Source organism: Typha angustifolia, chromosome 14 (genome assembly GCF_048772165.1).
Source record: "Typha angustifolia cultivar Huaian chromosome 14, ASM4877216v1, whole genome shotgun sequence".
In the NCBI taxonomy this organism is placed as follows: Eukaryota; Viridiplantae; Streptophyta; class Magnoliopsida; order Poales; family Typhaceae; genus Typha; species Typha angustifolia.
The window spans coordinates 5,746,163-5,768,957 of NC_133252.1; the positions used below are offsets into that span (position 1 = coordinate 5,746,163).

At 37.7% G+C, this 22,795-nt stretch overlaps 1 protein-coding gene and 1 non-coding gene across 2 annotated transcripts; both read left to right on the forward strand.

Annotated features, from left to right (window-relative positions):
- The first annotated feature begins 15,038 nt into the window (after positions 1–15,038).
- On the forward strand, positions 15,039–16,501 carry LOC140775875 (uncharacterized). Its single transcript, XM_073119351.1, has one exon. It carries the CDS (start codon positions 15,112–15,114, stop codon positions 16,282–16,284), a length of 1,173 nt encoding a protein of 390 aa, XP_072975452.1. The 5' UTR covers positions 15,039–15,111; the 3' UTR covers positions 16,285–16,501.
- Positions 16,502–18,082: 1,581 nt separating this feature from the next.
- On the forward strand, positions 18,083–18,155 carry TRNAA-UGC (transfer RNA alanine (anticodon UGC)). The gene has a single exon. It is a non-coding gene; the product is annotated as a tRNA-Ala (tRNA).
- The last annotated feature ends 4,640 nt before the right edge of the window (positions 18,156–22,795 follow it).

Genomic DNA, 22,795 nt, shown 5'->3' on the forward strand with positions numbered 1-22,795 from the left:
TGGTAGAACCGAGTAAACCAACATCCATGAGTGTGAATATGGGCATGGCAGATGAACTTAGGGGCATGTTCCTAATATTATTGCATAGAGTTGACGTAATGTAAAATGATCATAATTCTTTAAATGAATATGTCATGAATCGATCGGCTTTGTTATCTCCTCAACGAAGATCGGTGCCTTAAGAAGGGCCAGCGGTAGGACCACACCGAACCGATACCCCACAGGTCCATGTGCGACATGTTAATGTTAATGATCCTCTTTTACCTATTCCTATACATCATCCCTTACCTTCAATACACAACCAAAGACCGGTGGTTGTGGAACCCGAGCGGCGTGTGGCACCGGTGCGCTTCGTCGATGAAGAGGATTAGCACTTAAAGAATGATGTTGATCCCTTTGGAGATCATGATGAACGTGCTTGAGGATTTAGAAAAGACTATCAATAAGCACAAAGGCTCAGACCTGAATCAAGGATCTTTCGCGAACCTGACAATGCTATCCGAGGGAGAATCGCACGCTTGGACTTTCCAAAATTCTAAGGCGGTGATCCGACGGATTGAGTGTTTCAAGTGGAACAATACTTTAATTGTCAAGGGACAACTGAGGATGCAAAGGTCCAGATGACAAGCTTTCACCTCCAAGAAACGGCATTGCATTGGTATAGATCGACTATTCGTGGTGGAGGATTTATCAGTTGGGCTAAATTTTGTAGGAGGATTACATACAGATTTGGCACAGTAGCATATGAAAATTTTACTGCTACATTAAGTAAGATGGTTTAGAGGACGACGATATTGGAGTACCAAGCAGAATTTGAAAGAGTTAATAGTCATTGCGAGCCACTTTGGCCCGAATCAACATTGATGAGCACATTCATTTTAGGGCTGTGGGAGGAGATACAGGTGGATGTTCGTGCTCTTTGTCCTACCACTCTTGAGGAGACCTTTGAGAAGGCCGTGAGGATGGAGCAAAAGTACAAGACTCTTAAGATGGCAGCAAAAATAAGTTGGGGCAACCAAGATTGGCAGTTTGCGCTTAGAATGCCGGCTAGAAATTTTGCGGGTTCAAAGACAACAGCTGCTAGTACTAGACCATGACCACCTTTGAGACCTTCGTCCGATGTTAGAGGAGGCACAAGACCCCCCGTTCGAACTCTCACACCTGCCTAGGTCATCAGTGTTCCAAACCGATCTGGGAGTATGATGCTCATTGACGATCTCGAGGAAGACGACAAGGTTGTTGGTGATGGAGAGTGTGCAGAGGAGGTCCATGAGGAGGCTATGGAGGAGGGCACAGAGGAAGATATCCAAGATGAAATATCGATGCATGCATATTTTGGTCGTTATACGGGTGCAAGGATATGACATCATTATGGACTTGTATCTGTTGGCGCTGCAAGGAGCACACATTATCCTTGGCGCTCAGTGGTTGCAAAGCTTGGGACCCATCACTTTTGATTTTCAGAGAACGTGATGAAATTTAAGTAAGAAAACAAAAATGTGCGGCTTGATGGCGTTCTATCTTCGCTGATTCTTGCGATGCAGCCGATGGTGGGGCTGCCTTATGTGAGAGATTTGGCCTATCTTCTTCAGTTAGGACCAGTAGGAGACGAGCCTCAAATGAGTTCTATAATTTATTAGATAAATTTGCTAGACTGTTTGAGGAACCAAAGGAGTTACCACCAAGTTGAACACAAACCATCGCATAGAGATTGTGCCCCAAGGCTGCACCAGCGAACGTGAGACCATATCGATATCCACATGTGCAAGAGAAAGTTATCTGCAAGATAGAAGCCGAGATATTAGAGCAAGGCCTCATACAACCAAGTCATAGTTCTTACTCATCGCTCATGCTATTGGTGTGAAAGAAGGATGGGACATGGCGTTTTTGTGTCGACTAGTAGGCACTAAACGTTATCACCGTCAAGGACCGATATCTCATTCCGGTCATAGAGGAGTTGCTGGACGAGCTTGCAAGGGCGACCATATTCAACAAGCTTGACTTGAGGGCCGGATATCATCAAATTAGAGTTCACCAGCGGATGTGCACAAGACTGCATTTCGGACTCCGGATGGGCACTATGACTTTCGGGTGATGCCCTTTGGTCTCCCTAATGCTCCAGCAACTTTTCAAGGCCTCATGAATGATATCTTTTAGCCTCTACTACGAAGGTATGTCTTGGTATTCTTTGATGACATTTTGGTGTATAGCAAGACTAAAAAGGAGCATTGGTAGCATTTGGAGGATGTACTGAATTTGTTAAAGCAAAACTAGCTAAAGATTAAGAAGTTCAAGTGCCTATGGGGAGAACCATAAGTCGAGTATTTAGGCCACATTATATCAGGGGAAGGAGTGGCAGCGAATTCTCAAAAGGTAGCATGCATGATCGCTTGGCCGATTCCTAGTATCACATAAGATTGCGAGGATTCTTAGGGTTGACCGGATATTATCGTCGCTTTCTTGTCGAGTATAGCAAGACCGCTGCTCCTCTCATTTCTTGGCTGAGGAAAGACTCTTTTAGATGGAAGGATGAAGCCACTACAGCATTTGAAAAACTAAAAATAGTCATGATGACAGCCCCCATTCTAGCTCTATCGGACTTTACCAAAGAGTTCATTATGGAATGTGATGCGTCGAGAGTTGACATAGGAACTATATTAATGCAAGGAGGACATCCCATAGCCTTTCATAGCACAGCGTTATCACAAAAATCCCAGTAATTATTGACCTACGAGAGAGATGTTGACAATTCTACATGTAGTGACAAAGTGGAGGCCTTATTTGATTGGTCGACAATTCATTATCCGAACTGATCAAAAAAGCCTTCCATACTAGCGTATTCACACTCCGGCACAACAGAGATGGGTCACAAAATTACTGGGATATGAGTATGAAATTCAATACAAGAAAGGAATGAAAAATAGAGCGGCGGATGCACTATCACGCCAACTTAATACCGCTGAGCTTACAGCCTATTCTTCTCCCACTTTTTCTTTTCTTAACGAGTTGAGGTATGCATGTACATCTGACCCCGATATTATGGATTGTTATAAGAGGTATTGGATGATCCGAGGTGCCATCTAGAGTTGGAGAATCGATGCGGTTTGCTGTTGGACCGCGGATGCATTCAGGTGCCCGCAAATGATGGATTGCGACAGAAATTATTGCAGCACTTCCACCAAACTCCAGAGGCTAGTCATGAGGGTGTCTTGAGGACTTATAGGAGGATATCTCAGAGTTGCACGTGGCCAAGATTGAGGCGAGATGTGAGGAGATTTGTCCCTGCTTGCGAAGTCTATTAAAAGGCTAAGGCAACCACATTGAAACCGGCTGGATTACTACAGCCTCTACTGATACCGGACCGTATTTAGGAAGACATTTCTAGAGATTTCATAGAAGGTCTTCCATTGGTACGTGGTTATTCCGTTATTTTTGTGGTGGTTGACAGATTGAGCAAATATGCGCACTTTTCAACATTGTCACATTCATTTTTAGCCAAGTGAGTGGTTAAAATTTTTGCTAGAGATGTTGCTCGGTTACATGCATGCCACGCGCAATTATCTCGGATCATGATCATGTATTTATGAGCGACTTTTGGATGGAGTTTTTCAGATTACAAGGAACTTGATTGACTTTTAGATCGCCTTACCATCCATAAACGGACGGCCAAACTAAGGTGGTCAATCGAGGCATTAAGAAGTATTTGAGGTGCTTTGTTAAAGAGATGTCGAAATGATGGTTGGAGTTCTTACAGGGGAAAAGTGGTCTTACAACACCGCCCACCACTACAGCATTGGCATGACTCTGTTTGAGGTGGTGTATGGGCGTACGGCTTCGACATTACGCTCTTATGATCCAGTGGCATCTGCAGATCAAACAGAGGTGGACTTAGCTTTGATGGATAGAAGATGCCACATTAAGGAGGTTGCTTGCCCATCTTAAACTTGCTAAAAACCACATAAAGCAAGTTTATAATCGCAGCCATAGGGAGCAGGAGTTCGACATCGGCAGTTGGGTGTTCGTGAGGGTGCAACTATATTGATAGGTGACCTTGCGTTCGATGCGAAACCAAAAGTTAGCATATCATTACTTCGGTCCGTTTCGAGTGTTAGAGCATATTGGTCTGATTTTATAACGTTTGGAGCTACCGGGGGGGTCGAGAGTGCATCCTATCTTCCATGTTTCATTGCTGAGGGAGCGAACTGGAGATTGTGAGGTCGTTTGATTAGTTCTACTAGAGCCATTGGAGGAGACAGATTTTAGAGCCAGTTTGAGTACTTGCTACGCACCGACGACATCATGGTACCAAATTAGAGATGGAGATTCTAGTTGAGTGGCTTCTTGGCGATCGGCCGAAGTCCACTAGAGTTAGGGTTAATAATTGTTATTTCGGCTTATTGGCTAGCCTCTATGAAGGTGTGGATGACAGCCAAAATCATTATGCTATTAGAATATTGGTTTTTTGCCTCTCTATCTTCTCTCTACCCTAATCTCCCTCCTCCCTCTTCACCAATCTACCACCTCTACCATTAGCAAGGTCACTCATAACTTCTAATCTCCCTCGTCTGTCGAGTCCTCCCTCTTCCTTGGGATCTTGACCACTTCTTCCCCTTTTTCTTTTTTCCTCAAACTACATCGACCATCCACCTGCATTATCATCTATAACCCTAACATCCACTCCATCTGTCACTACCACCATCATCCACACTATATCGTGTTTTCATCTTAGTTGTATTTCAAATCTACAAAAGGAGTAAATACAGAAAATGTAGATCAGGGAGTTATGGATTGATTCCACTTGATTTCGTAATTTTCTGACTATGAAAGAATATTTGATAAATATTATTTCTCGATTGTACGGACTGCTTCTTACAATAAATTCAGATCTTGAAGGAATAGTTCCGTAACCTATTACATATATTTTCAGTGTCATATAAGATATGTCATGAGGCTATCAACTTAGTAACTATCATCACCTTATTTAATTCATTTCAGTATCATTATTTCTATCTAATTATATTCACATAATTAGCAACTTCTAAAACCTACTATCACGTCATCTAGAACTATATACATTACATTTCAACTACTGAAATTATTTATAATCCAATAACTATATTCATGCCATATTTCCTGTGCTCATTACCCTATTTGGTAATCATCAACTTAAAAATTTAAAAGAGACATTAATCTTCTAACAATATTATTGGACAAACATATCCTTATTAAATTATCCATCTTGTCTGTATAATCAAAATTTTATACCAACTAACATAAGTATCTTGTAAACATAATTTATCATACTACTCATCCTAAAAATTTTTTTTCTATATACAATCTACAATCATCTATATCACATCACCTAATATCTTTTTCACTATACAAAATTATCAAATTTCTTACTCATATATGTCTTACTCATCTATTCACAATCAATAAATATAATCCTCATAAAAATTAGAATAGTCTCTTTGCACATATATCTTTTACATCAATCTCTTAATCTCAAGTGTATCCATAAAAAGATCAAAAATCCAAAATTATGTTATATCTACCAATAATAATTCTTTTGCATAAATAAATATCTCCACATGTTTTAGAATTTCTACACTTTATCACATCATATGAACATGTTAACACCTCGACATTAATAACATCAATGCATGATTTGTAATATCTCTTCCTATTCATTAGTTGCTTAAATAAATTCTCAATGTACCAATATCATAAATTATTTCTTTTAATATCATCAAATATCAAAACTTAATAATCTCAACATCACAACCTAGATCTCTATTTCAACCAATTAATATCCTACTCGTAAAGATCGATTACTAGCGTAATCCTAAAATAAATCACAACTATTATACTTGATGGTTTGCTAGATCATCCGTAAACCTAAGCTCTGATACCACTTGAATTGTAACGCCCCGCTCAATATAAGCACGTGCACGCCCATGCACCCACACGGCGCACACGACGCACGCAACAGGTCAGGCGGGGCCCGTTATGCATAGATACACTCCTATGCACATATAATCATGGCATCATTAAATAAAACTTACTAATATATCTATGCTCACATAATCCATCACCAAATAAATCATACTATTAATAAAATAAACCTATTAACATATGAATATCCAAGTCTACAATAATATACACCATAATCTGGCAGGACCCACACAGACTACGACAAACCATCACGATACAACTAAAATAACTAATACAAGATAACACTATGATTCGACCTATATTATACAAATCATCATCAAATATAAAGGAGTACAAATATTAAATATTGGGACAACTCAATTTTTGTATAAACTATCATCTATACCATCACGCATCTATTGCTCACCTCATCATCACTCTAGAATATCTTCTCAAGATATCTCAAGTCGCTATTACGTACTACATATCCGAGGGCTTAAAAAAGAAATAAAGAGAATCATGAGAAAAAGGCTCAATAAATAGACTTAACCCCGAATCAGTGATGTCAAACAAAGAGTAAATTATGTACTGGATAATACGAATTAGAAATAAGCATGATGTCGTGTATGAGCATGTATATATAAATGAAATTAATTCTCATAAATGAGCATATTATATCTTCAACCAAAAATATATCTCATGATGAAATTACAATATAACATCACCGAATATAACAACATATCATGTCTAATAATCATGATCCAATGATACTAGTCATATCCATAATGATGTATGATGCATGCCAACTACTAAATAATCATATATGTCAGAGCCAGATATAATCCACATATCTCTCACTATTATAATCATACGTCTCAACTCTAAATATTATCTACCATGCTGGACTATAGTACTTGGTCCCAAACTCGATACTCGTCATGCAACAAGCTCAGAGTATACCCTATCATATGCTAAGAGTATCTCTAGAGAAAAATCATACCCTACTATACGCTAAGGGTATCTTAGAAAAAAATAATCATACACAGCCATACGTTAAGGATATATCAATGATAGTTGTACTCTGTTATACGCTAAGAGTATAACCATTAGCCATTACCATACTCTGCCATGCATTAAGAGTATGTCTAGTACCAGTCCGCACTAGATATCGTTCTAGGCATCACATCACATAGACAAGTATTTTAATGATTTCCTATACATGATAGATCATAATGCATATATCTAGTAATGCAACAGATTATACAACTCAGAAATTTAGGTGGTAAAGAAGTTAGGAGAAAAATGATGTAATGCATACTCCAACCATGTATTTAACACATGCATACTCTTACTAGCCTATGATATACACACTCAAGCTAGAGATCATATCGGTATAAAATCATAATAGTATGATCATCTCCAATCATCTCTATATATCACCGATGTACTCATATCCCAGATCAACCTAATCAAATGCATGATAATATATGCATAATTAAAATAATCTCTAGATAAAGTTATATAATCATGTTGGAGGCCAAAATATACATGTACATAATATAAAATATATCTTAATTTGAGAAATGCGTCTAGAGGATAAGACTACTCACTTCCGATCGGAAGACCCAACACACGTATCCCTCATGTCCATCGATCAACCGTCACTCATCACTAGTAAGGTCCCCGGGGTCTCAAATAAGGGAGTTCAGAGTCTGAAAATATTTAAGTAGTATAAAGTTAGTCATTTATCCGGTTAGAATTAATTCATAAAAAATATGATAATTTATTAGGTTTTAATGTTCTATATATACTACTATTATTAAAATGCTAGTGAAGAAACTATAAAATAGTATAAATATGTAATTATAAAATAAAAGGCTAAATATGTCTAATTATACATCAGAATATAAGTGTAGACAAAAATATAATTACAAATAATTTATCATTCTTATTGTTTCTTAATTATATAATATAAGAGATAAGCAAATAAATAGACAAGCCTATTATTTTATTCTATACAAACTAGTAAAACTAAACCAATAAAATTACAAACTAGCTATATATATATAAATAATGAATATTAGGATATATTTATAAGTCTCACGACTATAATTAATGAAGCTAAGTATTAATCTATCATATGCAAGTAAGCTTATATGTAAATAATAGGTATATAAGTGTTTGTAATATAATTCATCATTAATTATACTAATTAAAATTAGATAATAATTATATTACCAAATATATATATATATAATAATATAATTAACTACCTGATTAAACTAAAGTATTAGTTAACATAAAATCCTTAATTAACAGAAAAGAAATAAGAGAAAAATTAAAAGAACTGCTACAGTGGTGGGCTCAAGCTCTACTACAGTGTTGGGACGAGCCCAACACTATAGCAGCAATTAAAGAGGAACCAAGGAAGAAGAAAAAGAAAGGAAGAAGAAGAAAGAAGAAAGAAGAAAGGAAAAGAAGAGAAGAGAAGAAGAAATGAAAGGAAGGGAGGAGGAAGACTTGGCGCCAGCGGGGAGGGCATCAGTCGTTGGTGGCCAGCCAGCTGCCAGCCTCTCATCGACAACTCGGCTCCAGCAAGCCCGAGCCTAAGAGTGCAAGCGAGAGAGAGAGAGAGAGAAGAGGGGGGAGAAGGCTCACCGCGTCAGTGGAGGTGACGAAGGCGGCAGCTGTAGGCCAACGTCGGTAGAGGGGAGGGAGAGAGAGAGAGAGAGAAAGAGAGATTTAGAGAGATAGAGAGAGGCGGTGGGGGGTTTGTGGCAGCGCTGGGGCCCACCACGGCTAGTTGGTCATAGCCGGTTAGCTACTGCTTCACAAGGGGGTACGTGGCACCCCCATGCCGCACCCATTTGCATGGGAATGAGGCCGACCACACTATGGCTGGGCATGTCGTGCCCATAACAGATTTATTTATTTATTTAAGGATAGGTTGTTATAGAAATAGCTCAACCTTGATGCAGACCCCCTCCCCCACCATCGTAGAGCCTCCCAAATGTCGTAGAGACGTTGGAGCAGTCGAGAGTCTTCCTCACCCGCGGTAAGAGCTAGGACCGAAAACCCTAGCTTCCCATCGGCGGCAATGTAGGCCCCCCCTCGGGTGTCGAACACCATATTCAATGCCTTCCTCAGCCACCCGCACTCGAGCCTAGGCTGTCGTTCGCATCGGACCTCGCTAGTAGATTGCTAGTGACGATGGTTTATGCTGCAGCAAACCTGCCTCTCTATTATTAAAATACTGATAAATCAATATTTTATCTTTAAATAAAAATACTAACAAATTCACATTTTATGGTTATTAGCATTTATATATGTATATATGTAAGTTTCACATTCACGAGTGATTGCTTTTTTATTTTTTATATGCACTTCACAGCAAGGTTTCTAGTCTCGCTAGTCTCTTTCAATATAGCTGATAGTCCTTTCTTTCACACTATGGTGGATGCTATACAATCAGTAAAGCCTGGTGTTCCATTTCTTAGTTCAAATGATATTGCTACTAAATATCTTGACTTAGAGGTAGATGAATTTTGTACTTACATTGAGACATTTAAACGGTATTATGATTAATTTGGTTGTACACTAATGTGTGATGGGTGGAGTACACAAAACAGAAGAAATATAATTAATTTCTTAGTGTAATTTGCTATGGGGACAATATTCTTGAAGTCTGTGGATGTTACTGCTCATTTCAGAAGTGCAGATTATATTTGTCAGTTGATAGATGAGGTGGTACAAGAAATCGGTGAAAAAAGAGTAGTCCAAGTGGTTACTAATAATGAGGCAAATTATAAAGCTATTGAAAATTTACTTATGATAAAAGACCTCATTTATATTGGACACTATGTGCTGCATATTGTATTGATCTAATGTTAGAGGATATTGTAAAAGAGCTTAAAATTGATATGGTCATACATGAAGGTTAGAGGTTAACGAATTTTATATAACCATGGTTAGGTTCTTAATTTACTCAGGTGGATGATTGGTGGTAGAGAGATCATCAAACCCAGCGTCACTAGATTTATCGCTCACTTTTTAGCCTTGGAGAGCATTATGTGCTATAAGGATGATATTATACGAATGTTTACATCATAGAAGTGATCTATAAAAATTAAGAATATAAAACCTAAAGATAAGTTTTTAGGTGAAACTTTGAAAAATATGGCTCTTGAAAATACATTTTGGGATAATATTACAATTGCCACCGCAATATTTGAGCCTCTTGTCAAAGTATTAAGACTTATAAACAGTAATGGCAAGTCTGAGTTGGATTTAATTTACTAATTTCTTTTATTTATGAATATTTAAAAACTTGAATGCTTACAAATTTTAAATTTCTATAGTGTATTTTCTTAACCCAAGATTTTAATTATCTACAAATGTCTAATAATAGTGAAGTCTTGTTGGGGGTTAGAAAGGTAATCAGTAGGGTTGAGCCCGATATTCATAAACAAATCCTTTGTGATAAAGAAGTGAGTTATGATTCAATTAAATAATTTTATTATTATTTATTTCAAATTTTAACTTTCAATATAATCAGTATGTAATAATATATTTCTGATTTCAGAAGGAGAGACATAGATTGAGAGTTGGATAATTTATTACTGCTAAAGTTGCTACAGTTTTAAGTCAAACTGTGTCTTCATCACAGTGTAAAAGAAATTAAACTACTTTCTCCTTAATCCACACAAAAACACGTAACCGATTGACAATATAAATATTGGAAAAGTTAGTTTTTAGTTATTATAATAATATGAGATTGAGAGAGAAATTTAAAAAGAAAGACAGAAAATAAACAACTGATTGATTTAAATCATGTTTTCGATGAAGAAGACACCTTGACTCTATGGATCAAAGAAATAGATGACAGGTTATTAAATGACAGAGATAACCCATGGTTAAATGAGATATTGGGAGAGACCACGACGAGGGTAGAGGCTGGTACGAGTCATTCAGTAGCGAGAGATAGTATACCCTACTAGTACTAGTCATAGTCATGATGATACATATGATGGTGAGATCGTCCCATCTACATTTGTTGAGGAAAGTCAAGGAGGCATAAGGATTGAAGACAGAGAAACAAGTATTTATTGTTTGGAACTATCACAAGATCTATATGCTAGTTATTGTAATAATCCAAGTAGGGTAAAAAAAATATTTGCTAGGCACGACGCGACCGGCCACGCTATGGTCGGCCTCGTGCCCAGCATGACATGCATGCTGTGGCAGTAGTGGAGGTGCCACGCACCTCCATCAAGCCACACTTCTCCACGCCGCGACGACGCGTGGAGGTGGGACCTAGCCCACCGGCCACTCCGCCGTCGCTGCATGACCATCTCTCTCTCTCTAATATTTTTTCTCTCTCTCTCTCTCTTCCTTGCATTCTCTCTCTCTCTAGGTCTCTCCTTCTCTCTCTCCCTCTAGTCCACTAGCAGTCACCGATCGCTGGGAAGAGCCGCTGTCGGCCCTTCTATTCACCGGTGAGCCTCCTTCTCTCTCTCTCTCTCCCTTTCCCCTATCTCTCTCTCTCTATCTCTCTCTTGATTTTCTCTCGGGATCACTGGAGGTGTGATCCGTCACTAAGAGGTCGGCCACTGAGTGGCCACTAGTGACTGTACCCCTCCTCTATAGCCTAGCTCTCTTCCCCTTTTTCTCATTCTTTTTCTCATTCTTCTTCTTTTTCTTCTTCTTCTTCTTCTTCTCCTCCTCCTCCTCCTTCCCTTCTTTCCTCCTCTTAGGATGGTGCTGGGCTCGGCCCAGCACCTGCTATGTTAAGGTGCTGGGCTGAGCCCAGCACTGTGTATAGTTTTCTTAATATATATATATATATATATATATGCAAATTATTGATACTATTTAAATTATATTTGAGTATGTTATTAATTATTTAATTAGTTTAGTTAATATAATGTATTTAATTTATATGAATTAAATCTAATTATATCATAGTTAGTAAATAAATCTAATTATATCATGTTTAGCAAAATACCTGCAACATAAATTACTGTATTAATCTTAGATACGTAATAGAAATTATTAGGGTTATGTACATATATTCTTACGTAATTATTTGTAGTAACTTAATTCTTATTTTTCTTAATTATCAAAGAGAATAATAGGCAGATAATTATGTTTTAAATACACTATTAAATAATATAATTGTGGTTAATAAATAACAAAACAAATATAGAAATGAATAGTACATGATTACAACAAGAAATTATCTTTTAGCCGAGTTAATTTTAATTAATAGAAAGACTGATATTATTTGTTATAAATTATTTCAGATCCCGACCCCCATGTTCAAGACCCCGTGGACTTAGCTATCAAGGCTTCATCGTTGTCGTAGTAGCGTGAACGAGTGGTTGTTTGGTAATTGCAGTGGTGGTGAGTGGCCTTATCTCCTAGACGCCTTTCTCAAATTAGGATACATTATATATTATGTACATGCATGTTTTGGCCTCCAACATGATTATATGACTTGATTTAGATATGATTACAATCGAGCATATTTTTATCATGCATATAATTAGATTGATCTTGGATATGAGTATGATGATGATAAATAGAGATGATAAGAGATGATTATACTGTTATAATTTTATGTCCAGTTGATCTGTAGCATGAGTATGTTTGTAATAGATTAGCATGGGTATGTATGTGTTGACTACATGGTTGGAGACTACATTGCATCATTTTTCTCTTGATTCATATTCCACCTAAATTGTTGATATGCATAACTTGTTATAGTACTGGATATATGTACACGATCTATCATATAACAGAAAATATATAAACCTCATTGATAGGAAAGTTAATAGAAAAAACATGTGGGTACCCAAGTAGGCGCCAAGGTTAAGGGTGCCTGGATTGATGATGATGGTCGCTAATATGCGATATCTCGTGACCACATTTGAGGTCAGTTGAGTCTGTGCGCATAGACAATCGGACACTTACTGTTCGCTAAGGCATGTGTACGGCGAGTTATCCTCATGTGATTTCTATTAATCGGTAGGGTACTCGATCTGGATAGATTTTGATATACCCTTAGTATATGGCAGGGTTTGATTATGATTGAGATACCTTTAGTGTATGGCGGGGTATGCTTTAAGCCTACGGGTAGGATGTTGAGATCAAGTACCAGGTGTTGACTATGCATAGTGATCTAGTATGATGATATTATACCGAGATGTCGGTAATGAATCGTGATGTTAAGAAATGCATATGATTTCATTATCATCTGATATACCTAATTATCGAGTGTCAATATGCATCATATATGGTTATATTTGATATCATAGCATGATTATAGTCGGCATGCATCATATGTGTTATATTTGAGAGAGAGTTATTGTAATAGTATGATATAGCGATTTATTTATATATTGTCGAGGATTATATATTTTATCAGTTATGACATGTTATCTACTTTTCATTTATATATTATTAAGAAAACTTCATATACTCATTCATGACAAGATGCTCTTTCTGATTCATATTATCTAATACGTAATTTACTTTCTATTTGAATTCATTGATTCGGGGTAAGGTCTATTCACTGAGCCTTTAGCTCATGACTCTCTTTGTTTTCTCCTTTTCAAAAACTCGGGTGAACGAATGGAGTAGGATACTTTCTTAGGGGTCTTGCTAGTGAGTGAAGAGTAGAGTGTGATTAGTGTTATACGCTAGATGAGCTATCTTATCTGATGTATTAGTGGACATCCTTTAAAGTGTGTCTTTATCCTTGTCTTATATTTTAACAGGTGACTTTATACTTGTATAATTATGTATATACTACCGTTGTGTATATATAGTTGTGGAAAACTCGTGATGATGTGTTGTGGCTTATGTGGAGCCTAAATAGGGTTATTTGTATGTTGTTGACAGTTAGACTTGAGTTATTCCTAGTTTCGATGTTGTGGATAAGATTATGATATTGATATAGATTTATTTGATTGTCAGTAACTAACCAAATGGTCAGGTGCCATGCACGTGCCTTGTGGGCTCGTGCCATGCACGTATTTAGGGTTTGGGTGTTACAGTTATTATCCTAAGTATCTTTAGTATTTTAGGCATAAGATCCAAATGCTGATTATTATCCTCCTCAGACGTAAATCACATAACAAAATCTATACAATATGACTAGTATGATGGAATCTTTCTTTGAAGCATTAGGCCCCAGACATCAATATTTATAAACTTATAGTGATTATAATTATGAAGATTATAGAAATTTACGAGAACCAGCTCGGTATTTATCAAAATTTTAAATTTTGAGTAAGTTAATATATTTTTTAAGTTTTAGACTTCATATGTCAGTAATTTTTATTTTCTTATTTTTTTGTCATTTTTTCTAAATTTTTTGCATATTTTTATATTTTTAAATAATATTTAGAATTTAATATAATTAAAAAAATAGTCCGATCCGATACGAATGGCCGATACGAATGGCCGATACATATCGTTTTTTTTATGGCTGGCCAATACCAATCCCGATCTTGAGAACCTTGCTTTAAAGTGAATTAGTTTGTTATATAAAAGTATAGGTAATATGCTCTCATTTTTAATTCATACCGGCCTCGTCTAAACTTAATTGTATTCTATTTTTTTCGATAATTTATGTATATATTTTATGTAAATTATGTATACTTTCTTATAAAAAAATTATGTATTTAATATAGAAAATATATATTTTTAATTTTCAAAAATCTAAATTTACTAAACCAAAGATTGTAATTAAATGGTTATTTTAAATAAAAGCGATTAAAATTAGATCTTTGTTATTAGAAATCCGGAATCGATTACCTGTCATATATATATATAAAGAGGTAAACAGAGACAATATATATACATAAAGAGATAAACAGAGACAAATTATGGATTCTAGGTGTGTATATTATTTCATTTTATGCGTAGCGTTAGTTTATCTATCTAATTTATAATTAGTATATCTCATTATTTATATGAAAAAGAAATCATATTTAATTCCTTCTTATTGGATTCTTCGTATTATGATCAAATCTTTAATCAAAATATTGCAATAAATTTTTTTTTAACAATTGCAAAATTTAAAGCGGGCGCGTCCCCTCTAGGGTTTTACCCATCTGTGATCTGCCACTTCCCTCTTTCCTCTCTTTATCTCTTCCCTTCCTCGAAGAGAGAATGCTTCATCTTCTCCGGAGAAACCCTCTCCGGATTACTCCGCAGCTCTCACCTTCATCAGTTCTCCTCCGCTTCCTCCACGAATCAACCATCACCTCCTCCGACGCCGACACCGACGACGATGCATCCTTCACTGTCTCCTACCTCACCACAGCCTGCGGCCTCCCCATCCCCGATGCCGTCTCCGCCGCCTCCCACATCCGCCTCAGACCCTCCTCCACCTCCAAGACCGACTCCGTCCTTGCCCTCTTACGCTCCTACAACTTCTCCCGGTCCCAAATGGCCGCTGTCTTCCACAAGCACCCGAACCTCCTCCTCGCCGACCCCGACACAACCATCCGCCCCAAGCTTGACTTCTTCCTCGACTACGGCTACTCCCAGGACGACCTCGTCAACCTCGTCTCCGCTGATCCCAACCTCCTCCGCATCAGCCTCGCGAATCGCTTGATCCCCAACTTTGAAATACTTCAGAAGATTCTCGGATCCAAAGAGCACGTCATGACCGCCATCCGCGGCTCCTCCCGCCTCCTCCGGTACAAACTGGAGAAAATGATGCTGCCAAATGTGGAAACTTTGAAGTCGCACGGCCTCCCCGCGAAAAACATCGTGCAATTGGCGACGGCTTACCCACGAGTTATGACACAGAATTCAGATAGGTTCGCTCATACCGTGGAAAAGCTCAAGGAGTTGGGGATCAATCCATGGTCGACGACGTTTATCCTCGGGATCAATGCGATGTCGGGGCTAACCACTTCTACGTGGCAGAGGAAGCTATCGATATACCGTAGTTTTGGGTGGTCGGAGAAGGATACCCTTTTGGCATTCACTCGGCATCCCTTCTGTATGCTTGCATCAGATGAGAAGATCAAGAATGCAATGGAGTTCTTCATGAAGAAATTACAGTGGGATCCGTTGTCTTTGTTGCGGCGGCCCAAGCTTATCTCCCTTAGTCTAGAGAAGAGGATAATTCCCCGGTGCGCGGTTCTAAATGTTTTAGCTTTGAATAACTTGTCGTCACAATGGAAAACACCTGTGCACACGGTGCTGATGATGACGGAGAAGGAGTTCCAAGATCGCTACGTTCTCCCGTACGGGGAGCAATTTCCTGAGGTCAATGAGGCTTATCAAGGAAATATAGAGTTTGTGGAGATGCAATTTAAGCCGCACAAATAATAAGAAAGCAGCAATTGTTGAGCTGGAAAGCTCAAATTCTAGTATCCCATCGATACTTCTGCTGCTTGAGAAATTTATTGCTTTTCTTTTGGTTCAAACTCAAGTACTTAACCTGATCCTTGACGTTGTTCAGGAGCATAAATGTTGTTAATTTTGGATTCTCTGGGACCTCCATTTAGTTCTCTGCTTAAAGGAAAGAATTGCGAGCATTTACCAATAGCTTGTGCTGTTTGAAATTGATCCAATTATGGTCCAGTAAATGTGGTGAATCAACGCATGCATTGCAGAGTTCCTACTGCTTCTGTTGCTCTCACTAGCAAGAGTTGATGTGGTAACATCAGTTAGTGTTGACTTCTCATATTTTGCGTGAAGCTGAAGTTATTCTTTGCTTTTGTTGTGCTAATTCTAGCAGTCCTGAATATATGTTTAGGTATTGTTGCTAGGTATCAAACGCATTTTCATATTCTTAAATAGGATTGATTATGTGCATATGCAATATGTCAGGAAATTTTATTGGTCTTTTTATTTTTATTTTTTCTCTATAACAATTACACCTGCCACTGATGGATTGAAAATGAAATTATTTATAATTATATCATGGAATTGAATTGATGATGCTATGTTTATATTTTATTGTATGTTACTATGGTTACTAAGGTTCACTTTGCGTTTGATTAGATTATGTTCTTTAATGAGGGAAAATTCTATCATCGAATGCTGGCTTTTCCTTGTTAGTTGATGACCATTTCATTTGCAATGTTTCTTTGGATTCATGCAAGCACCTCTGGGTTTAGTAGATAATTTGACTAGTTACAATCCTTTTTTTTTCTAAATAATTTAAAAGTAAGGGATGATGCCTTGCCATACCAGATTGCCTCATCTGAGAGCTTTGGTGTTGCTTGACAAGTTATGTTAATATACTCTACTAGTTTTCCTTTTTTATGCTTATGCTAATGCTAGAAGTAGAGGGATTTTGAGCTATCATGAAGATGTTAAGTAGCAGAAACTGTTTACTTTTTCAACAGCGATTATTCAATTTTTAAGAGTGATAATTTAAGTAAGATAGCTTAAATCTTATTGACAAAGCATCATTTCGCCACCATGTCATTCTGTGAAGCCTTATGCATTCTTTCTTGTTTTCATATTATATCAATATTTTGGAGGTAATTTAAGTTTGATGAACTGAGGAATTCTGAAGTCTAGAAAATTTCAAGGCAATGGAGAGATGTTGGAGGAGAGGATGCGACAGCAAAAGAGCTCAGCAGTTGCTACTTGAAAGATCAATTTTCTGTTAGCATATCTGCACTTTACCGTGTGCAAATTAGTCCGTATTAACATATGAATTTTATTTGGTCTTGACCAAAGTGAAGAAAGTTCTGATTGTGTTTGGAAAGCCATATTTTGCCGTCCTCTTCCCGTTGCAAAGGTCATGTTTTGGATGCTATTCATCCTAAAATATTGTTTGTTTTATTTGCTTCCTAAAAGTTTTCTTTTTTGCCCCTGTACTCGAATATGCAAATAGTACAGCTTTGAGTTAAGCCATGCAGTTGTTCTTGAACTGTAGCTAATATGTACCAGAGATTTCCATGAGGGGCATCATTCGGTGATCCAGCATTTCTTGACTACATTCATAGGATTTTATAAGAATAGGTGCTCAATAGCAGTTGGTGATCACTGTATGACATGGGATAGTACTGGCCGCAGATTCGAAGGCTCGTTTAAGTGAACATTTTAGGTACATTGATGCTATTTTTAGGAAATTAAAATGAGTAGAAAATTATTAAAGCTATTTTTATCTGGGGATGTAGCTCAAATGGTAGAGCGCTCGCTTTGCATGCGAGAGGTACAGGGTTCGATCCCCTGCATCTCCACTAGCTTTTATTATTTAAAGTTTTTCATTGAAATGCCTCGAAATTTTCTACTCGTCGCTTCCCGGCTTCTACGCATTAACACTGAACCCAACTGGAGAGTGGAGATCCCAAACCCTTGGGGTTAATTTTGCTTCCGAAAATGCCACTCTGCGCAAATTCGACGTTCACATCTCTATTCCATCTCTCCCTTTCCAGTCAATCTAGGGTTCTTTTTTATCCTCTTCCAAGAAAGGTACAGTAACAATTTATCCACATATAGCCATAGATTTCATTTCATTCTAATTTTACTTTGTACGTTAAATCTGGCTAACTTTATTCCATTTATATCACAAACTTCTGGTCACCGGCATCATGCATTGTAATTCTCCGCCACAATTTGAACGTTCAATTCCGCTGCTACTTTGCCACTACAGTCAAGTAGGTCGCCTGGCACGGGTTGGTCGGCGTGCTAATGATGCGAGTCCACTCCCACTCAGCGCGCCCTCGCTCTCCGTAGCTCCGCCAACTGTTCATTGATGTAGCCATTGTGAGCTTTCAAATAACTTACTTTTATTATCCACGCATAATATTTATCATTGCAAATGACGCAGTTTTGTTGTTATTAGTCATGCTCGGCCAGAAAGATATGTTAGATGATTTCATGGACTTCTCCTTGGCTACGTGAGTCTAAACTTTAATCCATAAAAGCCCAACGTTTCTCCTTAGCGATTTTTCTATTTTGCACAATTGCACCCTACGGTTCTCATTAGATCACCAAACACTTATGGTGTTTTTTGATATATAATGAGAAATGTAATGGTTGCACAAGGTGTTCATTTTATTTAAAATGCAAGGGTTAGTTAAAATTGTGAAAAGGCAAGTGACAATTAATGTATAAATTTGTCTAGCATTCTCATCTTTGAGTTGTGGATACTGTCGTTGGGGAAAGAAGCATACATGATATCAGCTTGACAAAAGGAAAAAAATTAATTGGAAAATTTTATTTTTCTTACCCTACCATCTTGCAGGCTAAAAAGTTATGGAGTTCATGGACAATGGTATCGATTATAAATATGAAACCTATGAAAATTTTATTACATAGTCAATATTGTTGTGATAGGGTCTACGGTACCAAAAGATAGGCTCTGAAACTAATGATAGGCTATATAGAATGATCCATTTAAGATTTAGATTGATTGTAGGAAGTAGTCCGCGTAACCGAGGAAACATATTCATCAAATATTATTTTGTAATTAGAAAATTACGAAACTAAGTTAGATTGATCTGTAACTTCCTGATCTACGTTTTTTATATTTGCATCCTTTGCAGATTTTGATTAGAACTGAGACTAAAATACGATATAGTGTAGATGATGGTAGTGGTGACGGGTGGATTGGATGTTAGGGTTATGGATGATAATGAAGATGAGGGTGGATGGTTGATATGGTTTAAGAGATAAAGATGAAGGGGAAGAAGTGATCGAGATCCTAAAGAAGAGGGAGAACTCGATAGATGAGGGAGATTAAAAGTTAGGAGAGATCTTGCTAATGGTGGAGGTGGTAGGTTAAGGAAGAGGGAGGAGGGAGATTAAGATAGAGAGACTAGAGAGAAGATAGAGGGGGAAAGAAACTAATATTCCAATAGCATAATGATTTTGGCTGCCATCCACACCTTTATAAAGGCTAGCCAACAAGCTAAAATAACAATTATTAACCCTAATTCTATTGGACTCCCGCCGATCGCGTTAGAATGCACCTGACCTCGTTCGAATGCACAAAAGGCGTTCACTATCGATGTGAACCTAATGCAGACGTTCTAACGCAGCGTTCGAATGCGCCCGACTGCGTTCGAACACACATTTTGCGTTCTCTATTTTTACGAACCTAATGCAAGCGTTTGCAAAGGCGTTCGAACGTGCCTCCTTCTGTGTTTTAACGCGACCTACAAAAAATTTATTTTAATGAAAATAAATAACTAATGCAATAGGAAAAGATTCTAACTCCTGCTCTCGATAGCTGCGATCATAAACTTGCTTCATGCGATTTTAAGCAAGTTTAAGATGGGCACGCAACCTCCTCAATGTGGCGTCTCTATCCATCAAAGCTAAGTCCATCTTCGTTCGATCTGTAGATGCTCACTAGGTCATGGCGCGTAATGTCGGAGTCGTGTGCACTTACACCACCTCAAATGGAGTCATGCCAATACTGCTATGGTGGGCAGTATTATAAAATCACTTCGCCCACAGTAAGAATTCTAACCATCATCTCGGCATCTCTCCAATAAAGCATCGCAAGTACTGCTCAATGGCTCGATTGACCACCTTGGTTTGGCCATCCGTCTGTGGATGGTGGACTGAGCTAAAGTTTAGTCGAGTCCCCCACAATCTAAAAAACTCCATCTAAAAATCGCTCATAAATACACAATCATAATCGGAGATAATCGTACGTGGCATACCATATAACCGAGCAATATCTTTTACAAAAATTTGAGCCACTGACTTGGCTAAAATGAATGTGATAATGCAGAAAATGTGTGCATACTTACTCAATCTGTTAACCACCATAAAAATAATGAAATATCCACGTACCAGCAGAAGACCTTCTATGAAATCCATAGAAATGTATTTCCAAACACGGTTCGATATCGGTAGAGGCTGAAGTAATCCGGCTGGTTTTAATGTGGTTGCCTTAGCCCTTTGACAAATTTCGCAAGCATGGACAAAACTCCTCACATCCCGCCTTAGTGTTGGCCATGTGCAGCTCTGTAATATCCTCCTATAAGTCCTTTAGACACCTTCATGACTAGCATCTAGAGTTTGGTAGAAGTGCTCCAATAATTTCTGCCGCAATCCATCATTTGTAGGCACCTAAATGCACCTGCGGTCCAACAACAAATTGCCTCGATTCTCCAACTCTAGATGACGTTCCAGATCATTCAATACCTCTTGTAATAATCTCAAAACATCTGGGTCAGATGTACATGTGTACCTCAACTTGTTAGGGAAGGGAAAAGAAGGAGAAGAATATGCTGCGAGCTCAGCGATATTGGGTTGGTGCGATAGTGCATCCCCATCAATTTTATGACCCATCTCTGCCATGCCGGCGGAGTGTGAATACGTTGTCCTATAAAGTATGAAAGACTCCTCTGATCGGTTCGAATAATAAATCGCCTACTGATCAAATAAGGCATCCACTTTGTCATCGCATGTAGAATTGTCAACATCTCTTTCTCATAGGTCGATAATTGATGGAATTTTTGTGATAAAGCCTTGCTAAGAAAGGCTATAGGACGTCTTCCTTGCATTAGTATAGCACCTATGCCAACTCTCGACGCATCATATTCCACAACAAACTCTTTGGTGAAGTCCGATAGAGCTAGAATGGGCATCATTGTCATTGCTATTTTTAGATTTTCAAAGACTATAGTGTCTTCATCCGTCTATCGAAAAGAGTTATTTCTCAGCAAAGAACTGAGAGGAGCAGCGATCTTGCCATACCCGGCGATGAAGTGATGATAATACCTGGTTAGCCCCAAGAATCCTCACAATCTTGTGGTGGAAATAGGGATCAGCCAAGCGGTCATGCATACTACCTTTTGAGGATCCACCGCCACTAGGGGTAAAAACGGATCGGATACGGATTGGATAGTGCTCAACCCATATCCAGATCCATATTTTTAGTCCGGATACGGATATTTAACAGATAGTAAAATTTAAAGCCATATCTTAACTAAACAGATACATATAATTTTCGGATAAAAGATCGGATCTTAAACGGATATTGATTGAATTTAAAATAATTATAATATTTTATTTAAATATAATTAACACAAAATTATTAAGAGTTTTACAACAAATAATTTTTTTTGTATGTCAAATATATAAAATTAGAGAAATTAATCTCCATAAATAATATATAAAGTATTATTAGTAACAATATTAATATTTACTATTTAAATAAGAAAACTAAAAACTGTAAATCATTTAAAAAAATATGCGGATAAACGGATATCCTATATTTGTATCCGAATCTGAAAAATATATCCGACCAGTATCCGAATCCGTATCTGAATTTTTTTCAAAAATTCTATTCGTATCTGTTCGTATCCGAATCGGATAGAAATTTTTTATTCGAATCCGATCCGAGTTGGGTCGGATAGCGGGTCAGGTTGGAGTTAATCCGACCCGTTTTCACCCCTAACCGCCACTCCTTCCACTATGATGATATGACCCAAATACTCCACTTATTGTACTCCCCATAGGCACTTGGACTTCTTAATCTTCAGCTGGTTTTACTTCAACAAATTCAGCACATCCTCCAAATGCCGCCAATGCTCTAATTTAGTTTTACTGTACACCAACATATTGTCAAAGAATCTTAAGACATACCTTCATAGTAGATACTGAAAAATATCATATATGAGGCCTTGAAAAGTAGCTGGAGCATTGGTAAGACCAAAGGGCATCACCTGGAACTTGTAATGCCCGTTCGGAGTTTGAAATATAGTTTTGTGCATATCCGCCGGGTGAACTCTAATTTGATGATACTCGGCCCTTAAGTCAAGTTTGCTAAATATGGTCGCCCCTACAAGCTCGTCCAGTAGCTCCTCTATGACCAAAATGGGATACTAGTTCTTGACGGTGATAGCATTTAGTGCTTGAT